General features: G+C 34.6%; 3 protein-coding genes across 4 annotated transcripts in view; 2 read left to right on the top strand and 1 right to left on the bottom strand.

The window, feature by feature from the left end:
• Window positions 1-70, top strand: part of LOC130508737 (probable galacturonosyltransferase 3) — a 2,641-nt gene extending 2,571 nt beyond the window's left edge. The window contains exon 8 of the mRNA XM_057004391.1: window positions 12-70. Coding sequence (XP_056860371.1) covers window positions 12-70 — 59 coding nt within the window. The remainder of the gene's footprint in view (window positions 1-11) is intronic.
• Window positions 71-4,684: 4,614 nt separating this feature from the next.
• On the bottom strand, window positions 4,685-8,327 carry LOC130508420 (cellulose synthase-like protein D4). Its single transcript, XM_057003930.1, has 3 exons — window positions 7,841-8,327; window positions 6,154-7,759; window positions 4,685-6,056 (listed from the first exon to the last, which is right to left on the bottom strand). The coding sequence occupies exons 1-3, from the start codon at window positions 8,254-8,256 to the stop codon at window positions 4,746-4,748; spliced, it is 3,333 nt and encodes a 1,110-aa protein (XP_056859910.1). The 5' UTR covers window positions 8,257-8,327; the 3' UTR covers window positions 4,685-4,745.
• A 2,585-nt stretch (window positions 8,328-10,912) lies between these two features.
• On the top strand, window positions 10,913-16,951 carry LOC108842092 (brefeldin A-inhibited guanine nucleotide-exchange protein 1). 2 transcript variants are annotated; one of them, XM_057003924.1, is made up of 10 exons: window positions 10,913-11,016; window positions 11,207-11,550; window positions 11,639-12,061; window positions 12,262-12,554; window positions 13,135-13,408; window positions 13,681-14,171; window positions 14,328-14,649; window positions 14,788-15,148; window positions 15,357-16,072; window positions 16,165-16,951. In XM_057003924.1, exons 1-10 carry the CDS (start codon window positions 10,989-10,991, stop codon window positions 16,768-16,770), a joined length of 3,858 nt encoding a protein of 1,285 aa, XP_056859904.1. In that variant the 5' UTR covers window positions 10,913-10,988; the 3' UTR covers window positions 16,771-16,951. The 2 variants fall into 2 exon arrangements, with proteins under 2 accessions (XP_056859904.1, XP_018470405.1); XM_018614903.2 differs by having other exon boundaries at window positions 10,935-11,016; window positions 15,357-16,003.
• The last annotated feature ends 221 nt before the right edge of the window (window positions 16,952-17,172 follow it).

Here is a 17,172-nt window from a genome sequence, read left to right as displayed (position 1 = left end):
CATTATTGCAGACAACAGAGGTTCTAAACTCTTTGATCATCATCTTATGTTAGGCTCGATGAAACAATAGACTAAAACCAGATTTCATATTTTGAAAATTTTCCAAAATCCGTGGGTTAACCCCTTCTAAAATATTGAGTTTTCGGTAAATGCTCTATATACTGAAGTCTAAACTCTTCACTTTTGTTTAAAAATTTTCAAAACCACATTCAACATTTGAATTAATGTATTCTAAACTATTTTCATGGTATATAGGAATCATTCTAATTTTTTTAATATTTAGTTTGGTAAAATTTCATATACGGCCTAGAATTGTGGAATTACCATTATAAAATCTTTAACATCTAGAGAAACGAAGACAAAAAATGTTTTAAACCTCTTTGACCATCATCTTATGTCAGTGCTCTAAGAAACTATACACTAAAACCAGATTTTTCATATTTTTGAAAAAAAATTCAAAATCCGTGGGTTAACCCTTTTTAAAATAATGAGTTTTCGGTAAATCATTTATATACTAAGTTTATAACCTTCACTTTTGTTTTAAAAATTTCAAACCACATTATACATTTGAATTAATGTATTCTAAAGTCTCTTCATGATATATAGGAATCATTCTAATTTTTTATTATTTTGTTTACTAAAAGTTCATATACTCCCTTGATTATTGTAATTAACATTATAAAATCTTCATTATCCAGAGAAAAAGAGACAACAAATGTTCTAAACCTATTTGACAATCATCGTATGTCAGTTCTCGATGAAACTATACACTAAAACTAGATTTTAATTTTTTTGATTTTTTTTCAAAATCCGTGGGTTAACCCCTTCAAAAATAAAGAGCTTTCGGTAAATGATTTATATACTGAAGTTTATACTCTTCACTTTATTTTAAAATTTTCAAACCACATTCTACATTTAAATTAATGTATTCTAAACTATGGTTAATGGTATATTAATTTATTAATATTTAGTTTACTAAAATTTCATATACTGCCTAGATTAGTGGAATTATCATTATAAAATCTTCATTATTTAGAGAAACGGAGACAACAGAGGTTCTAAACTCTCTGAACATCATCTTATGTTAGTGCTAGATGAAACTATACACTAAAACCAGATTTTCATATTTTTGAATTTTTTATAAATTCGTGGGTTAACCACTTCAAAAAATAAAGAGTTTTTGGTAAATGCTCTATATACTGAAGTTTATACTCTTCACTTTTGTTTTAAAAATTACAAATCATATTCTACATTTGAATTAATGTATTCTAAAGTCTCTTTCATGTTATATAGGAATCATTCTAATTTTTTAATATTTATTTTACTAAAATTTCATATACTCCGTTGATTAGTGGAATTACCATTATAAAATTTTCATTATCCAGAGAAACAAAGACAAAAAATGTCCTAAACCTATTTGACCATAATCTTATGTAAGTTCTTGATGAAACTATACACTAAAACCAGATTTTCATTTTTTGAATTTTTTTCAAAATCCGTGGGTTAACCCCCCCCCTTCAAAAATAAAGAGTTTTCGGTAAATGATTTTTATACTGAAGTTTATGCTCTTCACTTTAGTTTAAATTTTTTTAACCATATTCTACATTTGAATTAATGTATTCCAAACTATGTTTCATGGTATATAGGAATCATTTTAATATTTTAATATTTAGTTTACTAAAATTTCATATACTGCCTAGATTAGTGGAATTAGCATTATAAAATCTTCATTATCTACAGAAACGAAGACAACAGAGGTTCTAAACTCTCTGAACATCATCTTATGTTAGTGCTCGATGAAACTATACACTAAACCCATATTTTCATATTTTTGAATTTTTTTCAAAATCCGTGGGTACCATTTCAAAAATAAAGAGTTTTCGGTAAATACTTTAAATCTAAAGTTTATATTATTCATTTTTGTTTTAAAAATTTCAAATCACATTCTACATTTTAACTAATGTATTCTAAAGTCTCTTCCATGGTATATAGGAATCATTCTAATTTTTAATATTTCTTTTACTAAAATTTCATATACTCGCTTAATTAGTGGAATTACCATTATAAAATCTTCATTATCTAGATAAACAGAGAAAACAAATGCTCTAAACCTATTTTACCATCATCTTATGTCAGTTCTCGATGAAACTATACACTAAAACAAGATTTTTCATTTTTTTATTTTTTTTCAAAATATGTGGGTTAACCCCTTCTAAAATAATGAGTTTTCGGTAAATGCTCTATATACTGAAGTTTATGCTCTTTACTTTTTTAAAAATAAATTGAACCACATTCAAAATTTGCATTAATGTATTCTAAACTATCTTTCATGGTATGTAAGAATCATTCTAATTTTTTAATATTTAGTTTGGTAAAATTTCATATACTGTCTAGATTAGTAGAATTACCATTATAAAATCTTTATTTTCTAGAGAAACAAAGACAACAAAGGTTCTAAAAACAAAGACAACAAAGGTTCTAAACCTCTTTAACCATCATAATATGTCAGTTCTCGATGAAACTATACACTAAAACCAGATTTTTCATTTTTTTATTTTTTTTCAAAATATGTGGATTAGCCCCTTCAAAAATATTGAGTTTTCGGTAAATGCTCTATATACTAAAGTTTATACTCTTCACTTTAGTTTCAAATTTCAAACCACATTATACATTTAAATTGATGTATTCTAAACTATATTTCATGGTATATAGGAATACTTCTAAATTTTTTAATATTTAGTTTACTAAAATTTCATATATTGTCTAAATTAGTGTAATTTACCATTATAAAATCTTCATTATCTAGAAAAACTGAGACGACAAGGGTTCTAAACTCTTTGACCATCATTTTATATTAGTGCTCGATGAAACCATACACTAAAAATAGATTTTCATATTTTTAAATTTTTTTCTAAAATCTATGGGTTAACCCCTTCTAAAATATTGAGTTTTCGATAAATGTTCTATATATTGAAGTTTATCTCTTCATCTTAGTTTAAAAATTTAAACCACATTCTACATTTGAACTAATGTATTATAAACTATCTTTCATTGTATATAGGAATACTTCTAATTTTTTAATATTTAGTTTACTTAAATTCCATATACTACCTAGGTTAGTGAAATTAGCATTTTAAAAATCTTCATTATCTAGAAAAACGGAGACACCAGAGTATTATAAACCCTTTTCCATGGTACATGATGATCGTTTTAATTATTTAACACTTGTTTTAATAAAACTTTATATGCAGCTTAAATTAGTGGACTAACCACTAAGAAACGCAGACAGCAAAGATTTCAAGCTTCTTTGACCATTATCTTATGTCAGTATACGATGTATCTATGCATTAAAAAATATTATCATATTTGTGATATTTTCTCAAAAATATGGTTTAATCCTTACGAAAATATTAAATTTTTAGTTAAATTTTTTATATATTAAAGCTTATACTCAGTAATGTTGTTAAAAAAATTCTAAACACTTTTTATATTTTTATTAATATATGATAAACTCTCTTTCATATATGATAAACTCTCTTTCATGATATATGGCCATCGTTCTAATTTTTAACGCTTTAAGTTAAACTTCATATACTGCATAAATCAGCGGACTTACCATTATAAAATCTCTACTTTTTAGCTAAAGAGAAACAAAAAAAAGTTTTCAAACCTTTTTAGTACACGGTGCAAATTTGCATTTAAATATGATTGTCATATTCTGATTTTCTTTTGCAAAATATGTTGGTTCCTTTACGAAATTATTGAGTTTATTGTTTAATGCTCTATATACTAAGTTTATACTCTTAATTTTTGTTTAAAAATTTATAACCATATCCTACATTTATATCAATGTATGTTAAACTATATTTCATGATACATGGACATCGATTCTAATTTTCTAATAATTAGTTTAATAAAACTTGATATATCGTCTAAATCAATGGACTAACCAGTATGAATTTATTTTAAGTTTTGGATTGAGAACATGCTTAACCTCTAAAGCCTTGAGATAAACATGATCTTGCAGCTTCTTGCAAGTTTTGATTTTTTGAATGCCACTCCTTGGTACACATTGCACTGATTGGTGCATGTGTGCTCTTCAGAAAGCGCCTAATTCAGAAACTATGGCATGTCGTTATTTTTGTGTTTGCATTCATTCTTGAAATTGAGTAAGTTGCATGGAATAACTTATTTCCTAAGACCAGGCTCCAAGTGTTACCAGCCAACATTTGCTGGAGTATTGCAGCTCTCTAGTTCAAATTCTTCCGTAAGAATCCTCAAACTGTATGCAGCATTTGATGTTCTTTATGAGTCAATTATTTAGTCTACATATCCAAGAATTACATATTGAGATTATTTTTCTATTCGTGTTTGCAGGAGTTAGAGTTAGGACCTTTATTAGATATTTCGTGGTGTTTATGCTTAAAGTCTCTAATAAAGAACTCATTTGTCTTGAGATATCTCTCCTTCGAAACAGAGAGCATGTGGACCGTGCTTGATTATCTGAGGCATTATTGTTACGTTCATCTGCTGGATGTCCTACTTATTCTGATTCTAATCACATGAATTCTCGAGTTTGACATTCTACTGTTAAACATGTTATATATATTCATCAAATGTCAATCCAGATATGTTAAATTTACTACCACAAAGGAAAAAAAAAACAAGATAGTGAATAAGTAGATATTATTTGATCAATTAGTCTACTAAAGACTCAAGTCGCCTATGTATATAAATAAATGTGTTCAAGGAAATTGAAACCCACCGCCTCCAACACCTTCAGCAGCAGCAACAGGTCCAGAATTCGGATTAATAGCCGTCCATAGTAGAGAGATGGTAATAGCAATTAGACCAGCCCACACGAAAACTATTGTTGGAGTCTTGCCTCTTCGTCCCATTAGTCCTTTTGCGAATGGATACAAATGTGCCAAGACCCAGAAACTGAAAAATGCTCCTCCAATTAACTTGCTCCATTGTGGAACTGCTTGGTATATCGTCCTAACGAATGCCACCACGATTGCTATTATGTTCACCATTGCTATCACAATGGGTGGTATCATCAACGACGACCATTTTACTACGTATAAATCTGCGTATATGTCATCATTGTCATCTCCACCCGATTTGGTTGTTAGGGTAAAGGAAATTTCGATCCCTGCAATGACTTTGAGAATTCCTTGGACCACCGCATAAAGGTGAGAGCTTGTTCCTGAGATAAGCCACCACTGCTCATTTCTCCACCATTCCTCTAGTCCAATGCCAGACCATTTAACCTCCAAAACAGCCAAGCCAATCAAACAAATGGTGATCATAAGGAGGTAAACTAAGAAAGAGATACTGAGTGTCCGCACGATAAACTGTCCAGAGAAAAGAGAGAAGGCCGGAAGAAAACAGTAGAGGATTAGAAACAATGAGGTGAAAGGATATATTCCAACATTAAGGTATGCGAGGCGTTGGAGGAACTTGAGACGTTTTGAGGCAAGAATGGCGTTGTTTCTAGAGAAGAAGATTTCAACAGAGCCGGTAGCCCAACGTAACACCTGGTGAAGACGATCTGTGAGATTAATGGGTGCAGAGCCTCGAAAAGAATCTCTTTTAGTGATGCAGTAAACAGAGCGCCACCCACGATTATGCATGCGATACCCTGTGACCACGTCTTCTGTCACGGATCCATAAATCCATCCGACTCTATCTCCCCACTCTGTTTTATCCTCATACCAACAAGAGATTACAGAAACAGATTCTGCCACAGTGGTGGCATCAAGTGGGTCGCGAGGGACTCTAAGGGCTCCAGGAGGACGACCATACTTAACAGCAGGGTGGTCTGCCAATGGACGACCTTGGAACTCTGCAATAGGAATTGACTCTGCTAGAAGTGTAGAGTTGCCAAAGCGCTTAGGGAGTTGTGTGACGTCAAGGTCTGGGTCAAAGTCACTGGTGGTTAACGCCTCTGTTTCTGATTCCTTCTTCTCGAGAATCTTATCAGGATTTGGTGGATCAAAACCATATAAGGCAAAGCGCCTAAACATAGTACCTGTTCCAACGTAAACTGGTCCCTACAGAAAAAAAAATCAAACAAAAATTGTTATTTCATTACAAACCAAAGGATAGAAACAGTTATAATTAGTTTATATTCAGAAAAAAAAAATATACCTGGACACCATCGAGGGCACGCATATTACCATCAAAGAATACTGTGTTATTGTTAGCATATCGATCAGAAGGATCGATACCTTCAAATCTTTGTGGAAACTGAATGTAGCAAATATCTTCACCACCTCTGTCCATCATAAAACACATCCCTTCCCGAATGGCCTTACAATTATAAATGTAATGATCACAATCAAGATTAAGGATGAAAGGACCATTTGAGAGAATAGCAGAGGCACGAACAAGTGCATTCATGGCTCCAGCTTTCTTATTGTGATCATAACCAGGTCGCTTTTCACGTGACACATAGACAAACATGGGTAAACGAGTATCTGTTTCTGAAAAATCAATGATTTTATCGGTGTCATTGCCGATTAAAGGATCACTGCTGGGTGGTTTCAACATCACCTGTAAAATTCCAGCATGATCACCTTTTGAATGCTCTCGAGTAGAGGCAGCCCAAGTTCCTGGCCAGTGGGTACCATCAGCCATCCATGTGGCTTTGAGGACCTTCACAGGTTCCATTGGATCACCTCCGCTTTCTCTCATCTGCTTTAGAGCCTTCATTTCCTCTCTTGCATTAAACGCATCTGACCTCCTTCTTATTGAGTCAGGGAGGCCATTGATGCGAACTTTGAACTCATCATACTCTCTCTTAATCTTTCTCCTATCTTTCACAAAATCAATCCTACTCTTATTCTTTGTTGGATCTATCTTGAGACTAAAATATGTATCTGGATTTCGGGGTTCGATATTATGTTTGCGACAAAAGGGCACCCATAAGTCTGCGAAACTAGCAGCTTCTGCCATAGCTTCAAATGATAAAAGGGCTCCTCCATCATCAGAAAGGTAACACGACACTTTCTCCACTGGATAATCAACAGCCAGGATGGAAAGCATAGTGTTGGCAGTGACAAGGGGTGGCTCTTTCTCAGGATCTGCTGTGGACACAAAGAGGTCAATACCTGGGAGATCGGATCTCCCTGTGGGGTTCGAAGGAGAAGGCATGTCAAATTTGTCACGCAGAACTTCAAGGTCAGTAGAGCGGTTTATGGGACACAATTTTGGGATTTGATCTAAAATCCATGAAAATCCAAACCAAAGCTCACATATAATTGACATGAGCCATAACCATATTGCGTCTTCATTAGGGTTGCGAATCCTCCACGTTAGAAAAAAACATAGCACCACAAAACGAATTGCGATTAATAGTCTATATGGGCTTATGATGGCAGCTGGGATTGGGATCCGCCGGCTCAGAGGTCGCCATGGCTTGTCAGCTGTTTCCACCATCCCACCTCTCATTCCTTCCTCCATATCATCACCGTACATTTCATCTTGAGGCCAATACGCATTTCCATAACCATATGTGCCTTGTGTTTCAAATAACCATCTATTATGATCAAATTCACCGTTTTGATTTCTTTTCATCATAGACATGTTGTTGTTGCCACGTTGATCTTTTCCTGGAGCTGGTAAAGGGAGAGCGCCACTAGAAAAATCAGGTGTATCATCGTCTAGGTCACCAATTTTATATTGTTCCTTACATCCTGGACATAAACCTGTTTCTTTTTGGGCGTCCATGAAGCAATCTCTGCAAATCTTGAACCTAAGCAACCACTAAGTTGGTTAGAAACCTTGTGAAACAAGCAAGTAAAGTTTTCTTGTTTAATACTGTATATACACATACCGACATTCACATGGCATCACGTCTTTTCCTCTCTCGTCTTTCATGACTTTTCCATCGCAAGCAGGCATGGCACACGAAGAACCTTTAGCGCCAGCCATCTGAGGGTGTGTCACATCTGAATCGATGACTTTGTCCATAAGATGTGCACGGGTGACACTGTTAAAACCACCAGTAAATAGGGAATTTGACACATACTGCTCTTCAGCTTTGGTGGCCATGGGCTGGTTGTCAGGCGTCGGAGGTATGTGCACGGTATAGTTAGAATAGTCTCCAGAGAGCTCACCTGATAATTCAATATTATCTCGGGACAAACTCACGTAACGTCCGCTAGATGTTCGTCTTGCAAATTTTACAGTTTGGCCACTACCAGAATTGTTACGAACTTTCTTAGAAGTTTGAGGAGGAGTGGACGCCATTGTGAAGCAAAACAATGATGGTTTGTTTTTGTCTGAATCAGTGTGATCATGCAGAAAAAAAGTGATACATGAATTTTAACCTTCCCATGAGATGATACAACAATTTTTACTTCTCATAGTTAAGGAAAACAAAAAAAAAAAGATAGGGAGAGGAGAGGAGGATTCTTAGGACATGAAAACAATTTATGCCACTAGTTTTCGAACGTCTACGTTATGCGGCAACCTATTTTTGGAAGCTCTAAAATTTAATTGAATTGTGCTATTTTGGGATTCTTATATTTTTGTTCTTACATTTTAAATTTCTTTTATTGTAAAATTAATTTTATTTTTTTTAACGAAAAATTTTCATTTTAAACGTTAGAAGGATACAGAGATAATGTTTAGAAATCTTGGAGTTCAAAGACTAGTTTTAACTTTTCAAATGACAAAAATATTTGTGATCTTTTCATTTGTGTATAGCTTATAATATTATCTTCCTTTTTATTGAAAATATTATTTTTATTTTTTAATTAAACTAGTTAAATGATCTTTAATCGTTTTGTAAGAGTTTTTTCTATCTTTCAATCATTTTATTTAAAATGTGGATTACTCTATAAATTAATTTACAATATACTTAGATTCCTTCGAATTTCCTCAAAATGTTAATGCACAAACGCGACATTGTTTGAAGCTATGATTCATCTATAATTTGGATGATTGGATCCTTTTTGGATGATTGCATTTCTCTACTTTTTAAGCTATATACTTTTCATTACTTTAGTACCTAAAACAGGGTTTATTACAAAGCATTCAACATGAATATGGAATAGAACAATACAGATCAAACATGATTGACATTTATTTACAACAAAACAAAAAATAACACATTACTGAAAAAACATTAACCATAAAGACAAAAAAAAGTGACAGTGGTTAGAAAGTTTTTCCGAGCATGTAAAAAGGAGTCAAGCTTTGATCTAATGATTAGCTAGATATCAGCAATGAGCGAAGAAGGCGGCCTAAAGATAGAGCTATGCAAACGAGAGTTTCTCTTCTTCCAAATCGAGTACACAAAAGTCTGGAAGGTAAGCTTTATTATCATAACCACATTGAGATCTCTTGAAGAGTCTTTAATCAATCGCAAGCAATCTTCAAAGAGCATGAGAGAGATGGATCTCGCGAGGAAAGATAGACCACCCTTCAGTCCAGTATGGGCAGTTGAAATAGATATGTTGGCGATTCTCTTGACCGGTTAAATAGAGGAGGCATTCTGATAGTGCGTTTATGCTTTACGAACAAAGTCTCACACGGATTGACAGCTGGATGATTGCATTTCAATTGCCTGGTTAATCGATTATCTACAATGATTATATGAAATGTTGTTAATTAGTTCTTTACCATTTGAAGTTGTTAAGAATCCCCACCTAATCAGATTAGGAAGACAAGTAATGTGAATGTAAATATAGTTAAACTATTCAAAATTATATGGAAGGGTTCTTATTTTGGAAAAATTATAAATAAGAGCTACATAATAGTTTCTATAACTAATCATTTAAATTGATCTGAACATTTACTTAATCTATAAAGATATTAATAGAAATGTAAATTTATAGAGAGATTTTATTTTTAATTTAAAATCTTTGAAATAACTTTATACTAATTAAGTAAATGAAATGAATCTACTAGTACAAATAACATATACTTTTGTAATTATGGTTAGTGATCTTATATGTCACAAATAATGATGATAATATCATATTTGACCATGCAAATAAAAATAATACATATTTTCTATCTTTAATTTAATTAAATGATAATACAATTCAAATATTAATGATAAAGCTGAAAACTGTATTATCATATAACTAAAGTAGTTTTAATTTTAATCAGATTTAAAACTCTTAAAAATGGATTTATATTGAAAGACAAACAATACTATGAAATTATCTATATAATAAAAATTAACAATGACAAGATTTTAAATTTGAGTGAGAACAATATTATAACTATTTACTATGATATACATGTATAGATGTATATAACTATTATTTTTTTGAAAATTATTTGAATCACACATCCTATATAAAGTTCTCTCAAAATTATTGTTTACATCTAATCAATTACTTTGTCTTAATTTAATGAATACTATTTTTGGATTTGCTGTTAATTAATAACTAAGATATATATATATATATATATATATATATAGTTAAAAAAGTAAAAAATAACTAAGATATATGGATAATTTAATTCAGAGAATTAACAAAAAAAAGTTATTACCAAAATATCTACCAATATAAATTTAAATAAAAATAAGTAGAATATTATTATGATTTGGTTGATAAAATTATTTTTTATTCTGCTAATTTCAAATAAAAATTTCAAATATGATGTACTTGTATTGGCCCCATATTATACTGTTTAATTTTAATGAAATGTTGTTCTAAAAAGAAAAATTTCAAATATGATCAATATGATTAATAGCAGAGAATTAACAAGTCAGTGTGAGAGGAATAAATAGTAGCTCAAGACAAGTCATTTTCCTCCCGAGTTTTTGTTTCCAATACAGCCCCCACCAAGGGTTTATTTAATCTCAGCCAATCTCTCACACTGACTTGTCTTGAGCTACTATTTATTCCTCTGACATTCCATTTGAAGTGGCCCCACTTGCTATTATACTGTGCTCAGCCTACTTGACAACATTTGCCACGACCCCTACCTAATCATTGACATATTTGTCAACTTCGACTGTGATGTGGAGTCACCAAACATCTTCGAAAGGTATTCTCAATTTTTTAAAGAAAAAATCTATAAGATAGTGTTTTTCTTTTTGCTTCCGTTGGAGTCTTGTCAGTTTACCATACTTAGCTGTAAATTGTAGACATCCGATCAGGCTGCCAGCTTAGCTTAATATTCCATTAGTGGTCTTGTACATTAGCAAAATGTATTAAAGCTCTTATAATTCTATCAGATGTTTGCAGGATTGTCAACGGCCTTCTTAAAACTGCTCTAGGGCCTCCTCCTGGTTCTTCGACAACTTTAACCCCGGTCCAGGATATTACTTTTCGGCACGAATCAGTGAAGTGCTTGGTTAGAATTATTAAGGCAATGGGAACATGGATGGACCAACAATATAGCATCGGAGAATCACTTTTGCCTAAGAGCGTAGAAAATGAGGCTTCTGGAGAGAATTACTCAAACCCAAATGAAGAAGACGTGAAAACTACAGATCATGACTTCCACCCAGATTTGATTTCCGAGTCATCAGACGCTGCAACTCTTGAACAGAGGAGGGCATACAAAATTGAACTCCAGGTCTTGCATCATAAAATAACTCAAATATTGCTTAATGCCATTAGGCGATGCTAGTTTTCTTTTAACATATATCTTGCTTTATGTGCAGAAAGGGGTCACTCTATTCAATAGAAAGCCGTCAAAGGGCATTGAGTTTCTTATAAGCTCTAAAAAGGTTGGCAGCTCCCCAGATGAGGTGGTTTCCTTCCTGAGGAATACCACAGGCTTGAATGCCACCACGATCGGTGATTATTTAGGTGAAAGAGAGGAGTTCCCAATGAAAGTTATGCATGCCTATGTAGACTCGTTTGATTTCAAGGAGATGAATTTTGGTGACGCAATTAGGTTTTTCTTAAGGGGGTTCAGGCTTCCGGGGGAAGCACAGAAAATTGACCGCATAATGGAAAAGTTTGCTGAACGCTTTTGCAAATGCAATCCAAATTCATTCAGCAGTGCTGACACAGCATATGTTCTTGCATACTCCGTGATAATGCTTAACACTGACGCCCATAATATCATGGTTAAAGAAAAGGTTTGTTTTCTTGGCTGTCAGAATTTGTTTAATCCATGATACGTTAGCTTTGGGCTGCAGTTACATGTGTTGACACTTCTAAGTTATTTCTGTGCTCAGAAACTGTTATTGAGTATTGGAGATTGTTTTTTGCTTTGTTATAAGATTTACAGTGTATATTTACTGGTTCTGCATTTGCTTTTGCTTTTCTTGACAAACAGATGACCAGGGATGATTTTATTAGAAATAACCGAGGCATTGATGATGGCAAAGATCTTCCAGAAGAGTACCTTGGTGCGCTTTATGACCAAGTTGTCAAAAATGAAATAAAGATGAGTTCTGATTCTTCTGCTCCCGAAAGCAGGCAGTCCAACGGCCTGAATAAGCTTCTGGGTCTTGATGGTATACTCAATCTGGTTTATTGGACACAGACAGAAGAGAAAGCGGTAGGGGCTAACGGTCTTCTTATAAAGCATATTCAAGAAACGTTCAGGTCGAGGACTGGAAAATCAGAGTAAGCTTTAGCTCATTCACTTTTCATATAAGGTCTTAGTGTAAAATGAGATGAGACGATAGGAATAGATAGCTATTGATTATAAAATGGTATACTAATGAAGGATTATAACGACTGATTGTTCTTGGTATGATACTGCTGAGTGAGTAGGGTTACCTGTAAAATTAGCGGATGAAGCTGAAAAACCTGCAACGTAAATAAATCATATTCACCCTTTAATTTACCTTGTGTATTCACTATAAGCTATTTGTGAGAAGAATTAAGGTTGAAAAATACCGTGGAGAAACATAGTCACTTCTCTCCAGAGGAAGAATTGAGCAAAGTATGAGAAAGCAATGAGAATTTGGTTTGGGAGAAGATAAAAGTTTAGGAGTTTTAAACTTTGAGATTTAAATTTGGAGTAATTTGTAGTAAATCTTTTTAGACATTTGCAGTTAACTCTGTAAAAAAGTTTTTTTTGGAGATGAATAAATTTAAAATTCTTTTCGAAAAAAAAGAAAAATACCGTGGAGGAATGGATTTGGACTTGCAGTCAAAGTATCAATCTCATGACTTGTTTTTTTTTTCTCCGGTCTTGTAGATCAGCTTACCATGTCGTCACAGATGTTGCAATATTGCGTTTTATGGTTGAAGTCTGCTGGGGACCAATGCTTGCCGCATTCAGCGTTACACTTGATCAGAGTGATGACAGGCTTGCTGCAGTTGAATGCTTGCGAGGCTTTCGGTATGTCGTTCATGTTACAGCAGTTATGGGTATGCATACGCAAAGAGATGCATTTGTCAATTCCATGGCCAAGTTCACAAATCTCCATTGCGCAGGAGATATGAAACAAAAGAATGTTGATGCTGTTAAAGTGAGTTTTTTCTTATGGAAATCGTTGTTCATAATCAAAACAGTTGTTCTTCTCTGTTTAAAGTTCCTAACATCTTGCTTTCAAAGAAGACACACAAAGATAAAACGTATTCTACGGCATACTCACCTAAATACATCATATGTTTTAGTTTCCTGTTTTCACGAGTTGATATTATCTGTTTCTCTTGTGAAAATCTTCTCCTTCCCTTAATGGAGAGAAGGATGCGTGATTCACCTCTTCATAATTTCATCGTTACCTCTTCTGCTATTCAGGCTATCATATCAATTGCCATTGAAGATGGTAACTACTTGCAAGATGCTTGGGAGCATATTCTGACTTGTCTTTCTAGAATTGAGCATTTGCAATTACTGGGTGAGGGTGCTCCAAGTGATGCATCTTATTTTGCTTCATCCGAGACAGAAGAGAAGAAAGCCTTGGGGTTTCCCAATTTGAAGAAAAAAGGAGCCCTCCAGGATCCGGTGATGATGGCTGTTGTTCGAGGGGGGTCATACGATAGCAGTGCCATTGGACCAAATGTGTCGGCTCTTGTGAGGCAGGATCAAATCAATAACTTCATTGCAAACTTGAATTTGCTTGACCAGATCGGGAGTTTTCAGTTGAATAATGTGTATGCACATAGCCAGCGTTTGAAGACTGAAGCCATAGTAGCATTTGTCAAAGCTCTGTGCAAAGTCTCAATGTCAGAACTGCAGTCTCCCACGGATCCTCGAGTATTTAGCCTCACAAAATTGGTTGAGATCGCGTAAGATTTTCTTCTTTTGATACTTTCTATTACACGTTGAATGGGAAATGGACGTATTGAATACATCTGTCTTGGCTGCTGGTTTAGAGTTATCACCTTGATTGACTAATAAGATTTCAACTTGCGTATTTACATTTCTCTTTTCTTGCTGTTCAGCCACTACAACATGAACCGTATCAGGCTAGTCTGGTCCCGCATATGGAGCATACTGTCAGATTTTTTTGTATCTGTAGGCTTATCAGAGAATCTTTCTGTTGCAATATTCGTTATGGACTCACTACGACAGCTTTCTATGAAGTTCTTGGAACGCGAAGAGCTGGCTAATTACAACTTCCAGAATGAATTTCTTCGACCATTTGTCATTGTTATGCAGAAAAGCAGTTCTTCTGAAATTAGAGAACTAATAGTTCGGTGCATTTCTCAAATGGTACTCAGCCGTGTCAGTAATGTGAAATCAGGGTGGAAAAGTGTTTTCAAGGTATATTATATTATCCTAGCAGCCACCTATATGTGAACATATATGATTGACCTCATGTTAAGAGGAAAAACTCTGAACCCAAGATATTATGCCAAGTAGTGATCGACAAGTTTGACTAAGTGGTCAATCTCCTTTCAGGTTTTCACAACTGCAGCAGCTGATGAAAGGAAGAATATTGTGGTGTTGGCTTTTGAGACAATGGAGAAAATTGTCCGAGAGTATTTTTCATATATCACAGAGACGGAGGCAACGACTTTTACTGATTGTGTTAGATGTCTTATAACTTTCACTAACAGCAAGTTTACCAACTATGTTAGCCTGAATGCCATCGCGTTTCTACGATTTTGTGCATTAAAACTTGCAGACGGAGGCCTTGTATGGAATGAGAAGGGTAGGTCTAGCAGTCCCAGTACTCCAGTAACAGATGAATATGCAGCAAATACCCAAAATTTTATGGAAATAGATGAGAACATATCATATTGGGTTCCTTTGCTCACAGGTAATCTATTATATTCTTAATCTGTGAATGATACCTTGAACTAAACGACTTACAGATATTCTGGACAACTTTAAACTTTGAAATGATACTTTCAGATACTTGTTCAGTTGATAAACAATGCATCCAGTTTAGTTGATATTGATTTGCTGGGAAGTTAGGAAAGGACATCTCTCTGCGTTCTAATCAATATTCTTTTATTTTATGGCAGGGTTGTCTAAACTAACTTCTGATTCCAGATTAGAAATTCGTAAAAGCTCCTTGGAAGTGCTCTTTAATATTTTAAAGGATCATGGCCATCTGTTTTCACGAATGTTCTGGATCGGCGTTTTCAGTTCTGTTATACATCCTATATTTAACAGTGTGTGGACAGAGAATGATCTACTTTCTAAAGGACCATCCACATTTTCTTCACATTCTAATGGGGTTTCTTGGGATGCTCAGACTTCAGCTATGGCGGCAGAGTCTCTGGTGGACCTATTTGTCAGTGTTTTCGATGTGATAAGGTGTCAGCTTTCAAGTGTGGTATCTTTACTTGCTGGTCTTATAAGAAGTCCAGCTCAGGGTCCTACAGTAGCTGGTATCGGTGCGTTGCTTCGATTGGCAGACAAATTGGGTGGGAGGTTCTCCGAAGATGAGTGGAAGGAGGTATTTTTGGCGGTGAAAGAGGCTGCGTCATTGACATTGTCTAGTTTCATGAAGATACTGAGAACTATAGATGACATTCAAGATGAGGAAACATCGTCTGATCAGGACTATAGTAATGAAGATGACGTGGACGAGGACAACCTGCAAACCATGTCTTATGTTGTTTCGAGGACAAAGGGTCACATAACCGTCCAGTTACAAGTTGTTCAGGTAAAGTACAAAAATGTTCTGCTATGCAACGAGTTGCCAAGCTGTGTCTCATGCCAGCATATTGACTATGTACGGAATGTTGTGTATGTGTTAATTTGCCTTGGCTACAGAATTAATGAATCAGATGAACTCTCACACTACTCTATTTTCTCCTGGTTCAGGTAGTGACCAATCTCTACCGGATCCATCAGCAGTCATTGTTGGCATCTCACGTCACAGTTATACTAGAGATACTCTCGTCAATCACATCACACGCCCACCAGCTAAATTCTGATTTGATACTGCAGAAGAAAGTGAGGAGGGCATGCTCCATCTTGGAGCTCTCTGAACCTCCCATGCTTCATTTCGAAAATGACACGCACCAGGACTACCTAGACGTTCTTCAAGACCTACTAACATACAGTCCAGGAGTGTCCTTGGAGCTAAATATAGAGTCTCAACTGATTACAGTGAGTATAAAAATTCTGAAGATGTACCTGAAGTGCACATTGTTTGAGGGTGCAGAGTTGGAAGAAATCAGGCAGCCCAAAAACTGGATTCTATCCATGGGAGCAGCATCGAAGGCAGAAGCAGCAGCGAGGTCTCCTTTAGTGATCTCGGTGCTGAAGGCACTGATGGGACTGAAAAGAGATTCGTTCAAGAGGTGTGCACCAAACATTTTCCCGTTGTTGGTGGAGCTTGTGCGTAGTGAGCACAGCTCCTCACAAGTCCCACAAGTCTTAAGCACCGTGTTCCAATCGTGTATGGATCTAATGATGGGTGAGTAGAATAGGATGGTTATATATTTGTGTTGAATCTTGCATTCGAGCACCTGAAGGGAAGATTGCTAGCATACAGAAACTCGTCATTTCTTGTTTTGTGTGTTTAGTTGCTAGTGATGACACAGAGTAATGAATTGTTGTTATAGAAGCTAAGAATATGACGATATAAGATTCCGGGATCATTACATTTTGTCTGCATTGCCTTGTATCATTCCTTCCAGTCGTGGTTGTAAATGCAAAACTCTCATGAGCATAACAGAAACGCTGCAAATAAGGATTGTGTAGGTTATTACTATTATCCCCTATATATTATTTTAGGAGCACTAAAAGAAAATAACTTCAAGTTGATGTATTATTTACACAATGCCATTTCCTAGGTGGCATTCTCACATTCACTCTTACCCACTT

Source organism: Raphanus sativus, chromosome 2 (assembly GCF_000801105.2).
Source record: "Raphanus sativus cultivar WK10039 chromosome 2, ASM80110v3, whole genome shotgun sequence".
Taxonomy (NCBI): domain Eukaryota; kingdom Viridiplantae; phylum Streptophyta; class Magnoliopsida; order Brassicales; family Brassicaceae; genus Raphanus; species Raphanus sativus.
Note: the sequence above shows the minus strand (reverse complement) of the source record. Positions and strands in the feature narration are given on the sequence as shown.